Here is a 12,409-nt window from a genome sequence, read left to right on the forward strand (position 1 = left end):
ATAGCTGAATTGACCATTGTGCCAAGCCATTGCTAGTGGGAACAAAAGGCTTGCAAATCCTACCGATTAACAATCCCGCCAAGTGCTACCAATAAAGGTGATATACGGTACCGCAGTATAGTACCAATATGGGGGTATGACCAAATACAATTGTCGATCTGTCGTGAGTTGACTTTTAGATGGGCGTTGTTGCTACAGGTTAAAAAAGTTGAGATTCCCCAGCCCATTTATGCAAGGGCCGCTGAAACATGGCGATCCCTCGACGTCATGTAATAAGCTATCGATAAGTCAAGTATATATAAAAACAGGAGGCATCCTACATAATCTTTAGCGCGTGTATTCAGAAATGCTATTGAAGCTGCTAACTGTTATAACAATTTCAATCATTTCCGCAACTTTGAAATGGGGCACATATGGCCCCCTCATTTGTAAAAATAGCTCTATCTGCATTATACCCTGTGAGCCTGGCTCCCCTAACTATTGCATCTTGATCGTGAGGAATGGCAAAAATGGCTCGGATCCAGTTCTGGATAACGTTGATGGATTCGAGGTCAAAATTCCACAGAATTCGAGCAATACTATATTACATTGTCCTGAGGAAGCCAACTTTCATCATTGTGAACCCGAGGAAGTGGTAGGTCAGGTAACACTTGCCTACGGAAAAACAGCATATGAATTGGCAATTCCAGATAAAACTTTGGCCAGATTAGAAAAGATCAACAAAGTTGACGAGGAAAATTAGCCTCCCCCTCCATTAACAGTTACCGAGAATAGTCCAATAGTGGCCGGAACACTCTTAAACGTACCTAAGGGGTCGTGCTTCCTTATTTGAAATGGTAATAACTCATACTCATCCATTAGAAGGAGGTGATAAAATGACTAGTCGTCATGTCGTATCGGCTAAATCACACTCACCGATGGCCCGTATAAGTAAATAAATCAAATCGGATTTGACGATCATTCAATTATTTAACTAGCAATTGGTTATTGGGAAAAGCATTTACTGTTCTGCAGGGTTGAAACTTAGCAGGTGAATGGCTATTATCATATTAGGGATGAAAGGTACAGATTACATGAGTTGCCTCTTTCCATTGACCCAGTTATTCATCATTTCCCAAGCCTCCCGTGGCTTGTCATGAGGAACCATATGCCCAGCGTCAAAGATCCGCAGGAACGTAAAGATGTCGTAATTGGTAACTTCTCCAGCCTTCTTGCCGCTGACTTGCCATTCGCCAGGCTTCTTCTTTTGGAACGCAGCCTTGCCCTGCCATTCGATAGCTTTAGTCCACGCTTGGTTACCCAGCCAGTTGCAAATGAAGTCCTTATCTCCCGCGTAAATTAGAATAGGTACCTTGTGTTGCAAAATGCTAGTAATGTGCTTCTGGTACGGCTGGACCCAGTCTCCATTAAGATTGAAGTTCATGTTGATGTCATTTGAGCAGCTCTGGTAGTTGAGGTTATCCTTGACGCCAAGCGTTTCCTTGACGTGGGCCATGTTGAGGTACTGCTGAATATCGTCTAGCCCTGAATAACAGAGTCCACCATTCGGGCATTTTAGCCTGTAGTCATACGGGTTGAGTCCGGCTCTGCTGTACGGATTCAGTTGAGAGCTCTCACAGGTAAAGCTAGCGCTGCTGCAAGTGAACCGATTGTTGGGATTGTTATAGCACTGCTGGATGGCCTGCTGACACCCTGCCACGCTCCTCTGCATGCTCTGACAAGTTGAATCAGACAAGACGTGGTTCACCTCGCAGGCAAATGGATAGTAGTACGCGTACTGGGTGTAAGGATCGGTGATGCCGTTGCCAATCATCAAACTAGTTAAGTTCATGCCAGTGGAAATCATAGCGTCTGCCAGGACAGGTCCATAGTGGCCGCCATATGATTCTGTGGCGATGTGAAATGGGAGCTTGCTATACTGAGGGAATTGCTGGTAGAGCAGCTTCAGGAAGGAGACCACCATATCCATGGCAGCTGGGGTGCTGTTAATTCTTGTGTTTTGGCTAAACGAGTATCCTGCACCGACTGGTTGGTCGAGGAAAATTACATTAGCGTTTTTATTCCATGACCAGGGGTTAGTCTTGACTTCCATGTCAGGCGTTATAGTAGCAGGACCCAGCTCGAAGAACAGCCCCGCCCCGGTACTTGCGCAGCCGGGGCCGCCAGACATCCACAGAATCAGAGGGTCATCCTTGGGGTTGCTACGAGATTCAAAGAACCAAAAGAACATGTCGTTTTGGTTATTGACGTCAAGATAACCGGAATACTGCTTTACCTTGTCAACACCCAAAGCGGTCGGAGACGTAATAAGCAATTGAGCATCTGGAATGGTTTCGTTTTCTACTTTAAAAAGCCAATTGTCTAGACCGTGAGCGGCTAGTGCGAGCCATAGAACAAGTATGATGGCCTTCATTTTCGTGTCTGGTCATTAATAATTGCTGCCTCCTCATTTTTTATATACCAATTGTCCATTGTTTGAATTGTTAGATTAAATGTAATCACCTTTAATCCAGAATCTCATTATATATTTATCTGTTGATTTTCCAGGTTTACTACAGGTACCTTATCTCGCTCACCGACATTCATTTCAATAAAGTTAAACGCAATTCCCCCAAACAAACATTCAACAACATCCACTCCATAATCATGCAACCAATTACAACCAATTCAAATTACATTACATTAAATCCGCCAATACTACCAGGAATAACAATATCACATCTGGCATATTGTGTATCGGTACCGTATAACTGGAGAGATGTAATGGCGGGGATAGGCCAAAAGGGGCAACGAACGCCACGGAAAGCAACGGAAAAAGTCCCAAACCGCGCCCACACAAAATTTCAGGACATGTTAGTAATTTCGATTCATCCGGCAGACTTCGGTATTAATTGTGTAAAGACGGCTTGTTTATATAGTTGATAATACTTTGCCCACGATGGAGGTTTCCGAGATCAAGGCCCTTATGAAGGCGTTGGACAAAACGACCGACGTCGACAAGATTAAGGGCATCCTAGATCAGTTTAACGCGGGAGTAAAGCCAACTGAGAAGCTTCTCAGGGAAACCAAGCTGGGTATCGCGGTGAACAAACTGCGAACCCATGAAGACGCGGAAGTCTCTGAGAAAGTGAAAAAGGTGATTAAGAAATGGAAGGACGAGGTTTCCGCTCAGAAGGCGCGGTCAAAGGCTTCAGCCGCATCTTCTGCGGCGTCCACCAAGAGTGCTTCTCCTAGTTCGACTAATGGCAACAAGCCCGACAGCTCTGGTGGCGAAACGGTGGCGGCTAAGTTTACGAGCCATGGCAAGCCGCGAAACGCCAAGAATGACGGAGTTCGGACTGATATTTACGAGGATAAGGCGCGTAACAGTTGTGTGGATATCTGCTACACGGCTCTGGCGACTGATTCCGAGGCTGCGCCAGCGGATATTCTTGCCTGCGCGAAGTCTATTGAGAAGGTCGTATTTGAGGGTGAGAAGGGAACGACTGCTACTTACAGGGCTAAGATGAGATCGCTATACATGAATCTCAAGGATAAGCACAATCCAAGACTACGACAGGGTGTAGTAAATGGGGACATTTCTGCCGAGAGGCTGTACAAAATGTCTCCCCAGGAGATGGCTTCGGACGACCTGAAGAAGGAGATTGAGGAGCTGGAGAAGAAGAACTTGTTTAATGCGCGGGGTGCGACGGAGAAACGTGCTGTTACTAACCGATTCACTTGCGGCAAGTGCAAACAAAAGAAGGTTTCGTACTATCAGATGCAGACTAGATCGGCTGATGAACCTCTGACCACTTTCTGTACTTGCGAGAACTGTGGTAATAGATGGAAGTTCTCGTAATAGAGGTATAATCTGCCGTTTATTTTATTTAATGAATTGACACGAACTGCTTTATCATTTGAGCTTACAAATATCAGATTATTAATTTCCAATAACCGATAACATGGATCCATTTCAATACATGTAATACCAGTAACAGTCTTTTGAGTACATGCATTACCGCTATTGGGCACCTAGTTTGGCTCTGTTCTTGTATTTTTCTTATTGGTCTGTGGTTGGTCAACCGTTTTGAATATAGAATCCGTGAACTCACTAATATTCGTTTGCATGTGTATTCCCCCTTGCCTCAGGGCAGACAGTTGAACCGCGCGCGGTTATTGTTGTCTAGTATGTCCTCTCCGGGATGAACGAGTGTTCTGACTCCAAGCGGCAGCGTCGTAGCGATTGTCGAGCAATTGCAAAAAACAGCAAGAATTCTTCTCAGTTCCACAAGAAGGTTGCAGGAATTGTAAGAAGTCTCAACTACGGCGCGCTTCTAGCTCAGACCAGAAACTTTATATGCGACGGTCGCAGGGCTACAAAGTGGAAAATCGAGGAAAGAAGGTCTGCAAGTTGAACAAATCTACGCCATGAAGCAGGTACCTCTTTGCCGGAACAAGAAAATCCATGAATATCTAGCGAGGGATGGGATCCCAAAGAAATGTTCCAGACTATTGCCGGTATTCCAAGACAACGAAACTTTTTTCCCGGACCCTAGAGGAGGAGGAGGAGGAGGAGGAGGAGGGTAAACAATCCTCACGAAGCAAATGCGATACATCAATGGGGCCCAAATATGGAGGGCATGGCCGCTCGAGAATGGATCACCGGGTGCATGCCGCAACTGATCTTGTAGAACTTGCTAGTTTATTTCCAGAAAGTACTGGTCAGTGTTGACCTTGTGATGCAGCTGCGGAATGAAGTGCTTGATGTCATTGTTTGTCACAATGATCGATTTGATGTCATTTTCAACACCCACATTACTCCTCTGTTGACATTGATTATGATTCCAATAGGTGCCATAAAATGCCGTTAAAGGATGGAGCCCAAGTTGTTTAGCAGGTCATCTGAAGCAACTTATGGACCGCTAGAGAACAGAAAGCAAAAACGGACTAAGAGCCTGAACAATGGCACGTCGTCTATCCTTGCTTCTCTCCAGATTGACATAAATAATTCCTATGTTCTCTTTCTCGATGATGCTAAGTTGGTTGGTTGTCCAGTAATTCCTGTGCACAAGGGTAGCCGACGGATTTGGCAGAGCCATCTCGCTACTCATAGCGATCGTCACATGAAAATCAGTGAACAAACCCACTCCTTTCCCGTGGCGTCGACATTATCGAACTACTAAGATAAAGTACAATAAAAGGGAACTTCTTCTCATATGACGAATATCCCCCACATATAACCTCGCCGTGTCAACAACTGGTTTTGCACTGGTTAATGCGCTGACTTCGAGGACAAACTTGTGAAGCACCTCCGCTCCTTGCCAGGCGAGCCTTCCGACCCTGCTCAACAGAAGGGAAAACCCCAGGGCGACGGCTGGTTTCTGGGGACTTTTTACCGCAATTCTCTCGTTAGATGGATTCCCACATTTGATGGCTGGCACGGGATTTTTCCTCGGTATTTATGGGAGCAATATCACCATTGTTCTATTTGTTCTTCTTCGAGAAGAAAAGGGTACAATACATCTGCCTGAATTGATGGCAAAGAACAGGGCGTTTTGTTGTTTATTCTTTCGAACTACTCTGTTCGTTTTGTAGAATGGTTGTCGCCCACAAGCCAACAAAAGTGAGTAATTCAGCAAGCTTTACCCAATCAGGGTAAGAGAGATGGAAAATCTTGATGCCACACACATTGATGCCATGCGGTAATAATGCCAACCACACATGTATAAAAACACCCAAGAATATTGATAGAGCGCAGACATACAAGTAATACCAGCCCCGGGTCTTACACGCCCAGTGCAAGACAAGTAGCATCACGACAAGCGCCCCAAAAGCAGTTCCACACTTCGCCCTGACTGGTGGCGATAATGTGCCGCTTAAGACCATTATAATCGAGTATTGGTAGCGACTTACCGAAAGCGACGGGAATAGTGGGCCACAAAACACCCCAAACCAGGGAATGTGTGGTGGTAAACCCGGCTTGCGCCATTGAACTTGCAAGTTAATGGTCTGACATACTCCTTGTCCTGCTGCTTCTTCTTCTTCCTCTGCTGCTTCTTCTTCTTCTTCTTCTTCTACTGCTCCCTCGTCTTCTTCTTCTTCTACTGCTCCCTCGTCTTCTTCTTCTTCCTTTTTTTTGTCTTTATCTTCTTTGCGTTTATTTTTTTTTTTTGAAATTCTGGTCACATTGATGGCAAGCACTCCACCGCCAACTTCGGCTAAACTGTCGTTGAGCATGATATTCCTTCCAACTTCAGGTAAAACACTCAATATATTTCCTTTCCCTTCGTCGAATGACACCATTGTACTTTGCACAAACCATCCAACAAGTGGGCAAATGATTAATGCCAGTACTGAGCCTATTCCCGTTTCATAGGTCATTCCTGCAATCCGTAACCCAATAACACCACTAGCTATTAAGATGGACTTTCGCCAAGATAATATTAGCATGTAATAATCAATCGGGTGCACAGAAATCTCGAGAGTATATGGCCAAGCCGGTGGCTCGTCCTCACGCTGCTGAGCTGCCTCGTAGTGTGCTGGTATCGGCCACGGTGCGAGTTCCAGATGCTGAATCTGCACACGTTCCGGGCGAAGTCGAGCTCTCTGAGGCAGTCTCAGTGTCGAAGACTCCGCAGGTTTCCGGCCGTATACAGCTCTCTGTTCTGTAGGTGTTGGAGACTCTGTAATTGCATTTGTCGGAGACTGTTCAAGTGTCGTAGACGGGGTTTTCAGACTCGATGTGCATAAGCCTGCGTCAACTCTTAGAGTCGTCTTTTCTCCAACGTTAAGGAATTCTTCTAAACTTCCCCGTCTCACCGGTATGCAGCTGAGCCTTGGCGAATTTAGCTTGACCCTTGTAGTGAGATGCTCGGGTTTGGTTACATCTATGTACCCCCAGGCAAAAGGTAATGAGTGGCGTTCAAAATCTCTGAACTTGAACTGCTCATCTGCATATTTATAATCAGCATTGTTATGGTGACAACTCCAACTGTCAGTTGCGGCAGCAACAACTTGCCAACCTAGTTGTTTCAACGCATTACAAAAACTGAGTTGGCCGTTTCCAATATACTTGAGATATTTGAGATCCCATAGAATGTCAACAGGAAAGACCCATAAGCCTCTCCTTTGAGCTTCGGCCGGGTTATATGATGCAATAGCGTAAGCCAGAGCAGCGCAAACATATGGGGGACAGTATAAAAGCAGCGCAATAATATCGTCATGCCAGCTACCTGCTGGGATAATATAATCAATGCAGGTTGTAGTAATATTTGTGAGATTAGTATTCAAGAAGGCAGCCAAGGCTGATGAATCCATATTAACCATAGGATATCTGGTCTAAAAAAGCTGCAGATAGAGCCAAAAAAAATTTTGACAATTTAGTTAAAACCTGCTGGTTAGCTCCCCCGTGTGGGGCAGACTCCACTTTATACTCCTATCTCTGGCACCTCACTCTCCTCACTCAGTTAGGCAGACCGTCTCCCCAGTAGCCTGGTACACACCGTAACACTCTCGAACTGCACTTGTGCCCGTGTGCACCGGCAGTCGATTCATGCGCTTAGCATAGACATTAAATAACAGTGATGTCTGATATTCCATTAAATAGTACATCCTGGGATAGTATTCTGTGACATGGAAACGGGAAGGGATGATACAACAGTAAGCATCCCAAGAGAAACCCCATACGGGGGCCTGTTTGACAAGAAACACCTTTGGCGGGCCTCGATTTCTCACCCCAGCATCTGCAAATGGCTCTGCGATTTCATGCATGCATAAGTGCATTAGTCTTGATGTTATTTTTAATTTTATGTACCGCTATATGTACGATAATACTCAATGTATTGTCCCCGGTCCATAGCCAGGCATCCGAAGCGTTCACTTGGTCATCTAGCGTTGCTAATACCGCCATTTGATTTCTTGGAACACCCTTCACCCTTTCACGCCCACTTCTATCAGAGTAAAGTCGATATAAAGTCGATATCTTCCCTTTATCCTTTAAATTCTTCATCCTTTGGATTATTGTCTATCAGCTACTAGTGGTGCCATTGGCTAATCCAAAAGGCTGTTGAGTTCTCCCTGGTTAACGCTGCACTAGTGGCGGAAGTCCCTGGCGATACCACCATTTGTCGGGTAAAACGGCTGTTGAGTAATGTTAGTAAGTCAGAAACCCCGGCGGGCGGGGCCCAACGGACTTAACGGGGCTCCCCGTTTTCTTTGTCAAAGCAACTTCAGAGCGCTGACCTAAGTACAGTCCTTCGTTCCAGTTAACGGCTGAATGTGCAGAACGGTTGTATACATGCATATGTACACCTGCCGCAGTACGGGAGATCCAGATCGATGCAAGAAAATGCAGTCCATGGAGAAAAGTTACAGCTGGACGCTAGCTATTATACCTTATAATTTCGGCGTACGTTGTCTAAATCAACGCGATATTACACGAGCTCTCAAATGCTTGCCGATCGAACGTGAGACGTTGTTGCCGCTCGGATGATTGTAGCTATATATAAGGGGGAGGGGGGTCATGCTCAGCGATTCCTCGACTGACGTCCCATCCCAAGCCCATCTATTTTTTTTGAAGTTAAGGTGCACTGCCTCAGGCGCTAACGTTCATATTGGCGATGACGGCAAAGTTCTGCTCCCACTCCTCCCGATCGCAAGATATAGGCACATAAGCTATTCCACCATGAGAAAGTTAGAGCTATTGCAGTTGAGGTAAGGGAGCAGCACGAATGCCATAACTTCGATGATCACCCAAGGGGAAGTCGAAGGCAGTGGTGCTGAAACAGACTGCTACGTGAGTCCACGAGGAACGGGCCTGCGGCGAAGGTATGAAGTTACCCTCTTGTCAAAGTGACCCCTGAAATTGTTCTGGCCAATTCATATTTGTACCACCGGGTTGTACTGTCAGGTAGCACTTTTCTTTTTTTTGTTGAGATTTGAAGAGCAATGCCCCCCCCCCCCCCCACATTGTTCTTAGGCTCTATCCGCTTCAACTCCCCATCTTCCGCAGTATGAGTATGTCACATTGCATACCACGCTACTGTGGATGCTTAACCTAATAACTGAATTAGGGATAAAGATGGCGAGAGAGGGTAAGAACGGCCAGAATAAAATGGTTCCCTGACGCGGTTAAATGTATATTTCAAATGTAAATACATGTAAATTCATAAGGTAAGCAGGAGATTGATTCTGGTTCTTGTCTCGGATAAAAGTGCCAGAGTATAAAAGAAGAGCCAGAAAATTTTCAGATACGCTATGGTTAATATGGATTCATTAGCCTTGACTACCCTCTCGAATAGTACTCTCACAAATGTTACTACAAGCATCGTTGATTATATGATCCCAGCAGGTAGCTGGCATGCCGTGATTCTTGCGCTGCTATTATACTGTCCGCCATTTTATTTCGCTGCTCTGGCTCTTGTTCTTGACTCACGCAACCCGGCCGAATCCCAAAGGAGAGGCTTATGGGTCGTCCTTGCCAATATTCCATGGCTTTTTGAAAATATTATAAACGGCCAACTCAGTTGGTATAACGCATTGAAGCAACAAGCTTGGCAAGTTTTTGCTGCCGCAACTGACAGTTGGAGTCGTCACCAGACCAATGCTGATTATGAATATGGAATGCGGTTCACAGATTTTGCTAGCCACTCATTACCGTTTGCCTGGGGATACCTAGATGTGGCCAAACCCGAAGATCTCATTAAAAAAGTCAATATGAAATCGACACATCTCCGTTACATATCGGCGAAACGTGGAAGAGTAGAAAAATTGTCCCTTGACTATGACTACAGAACGCTTCTAAATTTCAACGCAACCCTACGGACATCGAGTCAAAAGAACCCTGCGCCTGGACAGAACGAGGTGGCGGGACAGCATGAGGGCCAACAGGACCGGCAGTACGATTTTGCGGTTACCGTGCACCCGATCCCTTCCTACCAACTAGTATTATCTTGGCGGGACTCTATCTTCAAAGCCAGCGTTATTATTGGATTATGGATGGCGGCATACACCTGCGAAATGGGAAAAAGATCGCTATGGGGACTACATTGGCTTGCTGTTTGTACACTAGTCGGATGGATTGTGCAAAGTACAATGGTATCAACCGACGAAGAGCAAGAAAATATATTGAGTGTTTTACCTGAAGTTGGAAGGAAAATCATTGGCGACGATAGCTTAGCCGAAGTTGGCGGTGGAGTGCTATCCATCACTGTGATGAAGGCTTCGGAGGAAAAAAAAAGAAGAAAAGGAAAAATGTCAGTACGTCTTGGCAAAGAAGAAGGAGATCAGTCTATTTGCGCTAAGTTGCAAGTTCAATGGCGCAAACCGGGTCTTCCACCAGTATATCCACGGTTTGGTGTGTTTTGTGGTCCACTATTCCCGTCACTTTCGGTACACCGATACCTTTACTCTATTATAATGGTCTTGAGCGGCACATTATCTCCATCAATTCCATCAATCAGGACAAACTTCGAAACAATACGGATTTTTGTTACGCTGATGTTTGTGCAACTGATTTTTGGGCAACTGATTTTTGGGCCACTGTCGTTCAGGCGACTGACGTTAGGGGACGTGGACTCCTTCCAGATCGGTTACAACATATGGACTTCACTTTATCTTATATTCTTTGGTGTGGGTGTACAGTTGCTCATATCAGTGCGCCGCATCATGAGCTATCCCTTTAAGGCTGAGTGGGAAGGGTTTGCTGAAATGTCGACGTTTTTTGGCTGTATGACGGGAGCCTTCGTAATTCCAAAGGGGCCTCCGGCTGAGGTAACCCTTAGTTAAGACGATAGTTGGTGGGCAAGGAGTTGAAGCGGCCCTATCCTAACACAACGGGTCCAGAAGCCTGATAGAGCTTGCGAACCTCTGCACACGCTAAAAGGTTAAAAACGTGCATGGAAATGCTTTCCCCTGTTAAGATTGAATCTCCCTCCGGTCTTTCAGTTGGAGTCGTCATATGTATTTTACTTACACTGCCCATTGACGTATTTATCGGTGTTCCACGTCTGCCCAGTGTCGAGCGGACACTTCCTTGAGCCCCTTCTGTGCGTTGTCCGGATGACGCCTCAATTATGGTAAGACGCGTATCATCAAACTCCGCAGCAATCCTTGGCCCGTGTTGAGTGCTGCGACCTCTCGTTTTACCCGGATCGGTGCTTCCATCAAAGCTTCCCGCTACAGTACTTGGGTGTTCCTATTGGCTTGGATACTTCTTTAAAAACGGCTAATCCTTGGCCGACCTTTCTCTCTGTAATAAAGCTCGCCTCCCTTCCATGCCTTTTGCCTTTGTACACTCAACCTGTGGCGGCTAATTGTTTTTTATTGGCATTCATAGAGTCCAAATTGTTCTTCCTGCACCCGTACTATCTGATTCCGCCGCGGTCTTTGAAGTCCCTTCTAGATACTATGTGGGTGACGCTACGTGATAAGTGTAGCAAAACTGCCGGCTAATAAGCGGATTCTCGAAACCCCGGTGGCACAAGGTGGTGGTATGGATCTCTGGAACCTTCTACTTATGCTACGATATCTGACGCCCAACGCTTAGCCCTGAAGCTCTTTACGCATCACTATGCGAAACTCAGCGTAACTGGTTGTCCTCACCATGCTTGTCAGCTTCGTTGCACTGATTATATGGCCATCCCCGGCCTACCGGCGCCCATTCAGATGCGCACATTTGACATTGCCGCTATTGGCACAGCGCGCGTTGTGGAGCTCATTGTCCCATTATCAGTTATCCCCCACTGGCACGGCCCTGCTTTTCCAACATCAGGCCCCATGGCACATGATTTGGCCCCAGTTCCAGTACTTCCGTCACGTGTGGAATAACACCCTATACCTTTTTCTACGCCATGTCATTCAGTGCTGTGGGGGCTTTTACCAGGCTTCCCTGGATTCATATTCCTGTGTGGTGTACAAATCCCCTAACTGTGCCCTCTGTTGGCGCATGTCGGATTCCCTCAGGCAATGCTACTTCCATCGTCCCATTGCTTTACGTTTATGTACAGCCTCGGGTTTTCCTCGGGTCCTACGTGTTCAATTAATACTGTCATTGATCGCCTTTTGGTCACAGATAAGAGAGCTGCTCTGCTGGCTTTGATCAATGCCATTGATCGTCTCCACCATGCGTATCGGGGGGTTCCATCTGGTCTCTGAGCACCAGTCTGCTTAGGCGGTAATGCTCGAGTTCGTGATGAGGACGTGCGCAATGGATTCCTCTCGGCTAAAATCTCGCTTATAACTTGTGATTCGCCTTGCTTTTTCGCGAGCTTTTAGGTCACAACGGGCGCAATTGTAGTTTATTACCGTGCCTGATGGCCAGTACTACGCTTTTTTCCCCAAATTCTAGCTCCCAATTAATCGCTCCCAAAATCATGCTAAAACTTAATTCACTGATATATATGCCGGTAAATTTTGGCGATTTAAATTA

At 46.0% G+C, this 12,409-nt stretch overlaps 4 protein-coding genes across 4 annotated transcripts; 2 read left to right on the forward strand and 2 right to left on the reverse strand.

Moving 5' to 3' along the window:
* Window positions 1-1,069: 1,069 nt before the first annotated feature.
* ATG42 (S10 family peptidase) lies at window positions 1,070-2,230 on the reverse strand (the record flags this gene model as incomplete). The annotated part of the gene is made up of 1 exon (XM_076687866.1): window positions 1,070-2,230. One exon carries the CDS (start codon window positions 2,228-2,230, stop codon window positions 1,070-1,072), a length of 1,161 nt encoding a protein of 386 aa, XP_076537906.1.
* Window positions 2,231-2,938: 708 nt separating this feature from the next.
* Window positions 2,939-3,841, forward strand: DST1 (transcription elongation factor DST1; the record flags this gene model as incomplete). The annotated part of the gene is made up of 1 exon (XM_076687867.1): window positions 2,939-3,841. The coding sequence occupies one exon, from the start codon at window positions 2,939-2,941 to the stop codon at window positions 3,839-3,841; it is 903 nt and encodes a 300-aa protein (XP_076537907.1).
* Window positions 3,842-5,544: 1,703 nt separating this feature from the next.
* Window positions 5,545-7,308, reverse strand: TRVA0_082S00342 (uncharacterized protein; the record flags this gene model as incomplete). The annotated part of the gene is made up of 1 exon (XM_076687868.1): window positions 5,545-7,308. The coding sequence occupies one exon, from the start codon at window positions 7,306-7,308 to the stop codon at window positions 5,545-5,547; it is 1,764 nt and encodes a 587-aa protein (XP_076537908.1).
* A 1,929-nt stretch (window positions 7,309-9,237) lies between these two features.
* On the forward strand, window positions 9,238-10,767 carry TRVA0_082S00364 (uncharacterized protein; the record flags this gene model as incomplete). Its single annotated transcript, XM_076687869.1, has 1 exon — window positions 9,238-10,767. The coding sequence occupies one exon, from the start codon at window positions 9,238-9,240 to the stop codon at window positions 10,765-10,767; it is 1,530 nt and encodes a 509-aa protein (XP_076537909.1).
* Window positions 10,768-12,409: the final 1,642 nt, after the last annotated feature.

The sequence above is a fragment of the Trichomonascus vanleenenianus genome (genome assembly GCF_965637985.1).
Source record: "Trichomonascus vanleenenianus strain CLIB 3782 genome assembly, contig: TRVA0_082S, whole genome shotgun sequence".
NCBI lineage: Eukaryota > Fungi > Ascomycota > Dipodascomycetes > Dipodascales > Trichomonascaceae > Blastobotrys > Blastobotrys vanleenenianus.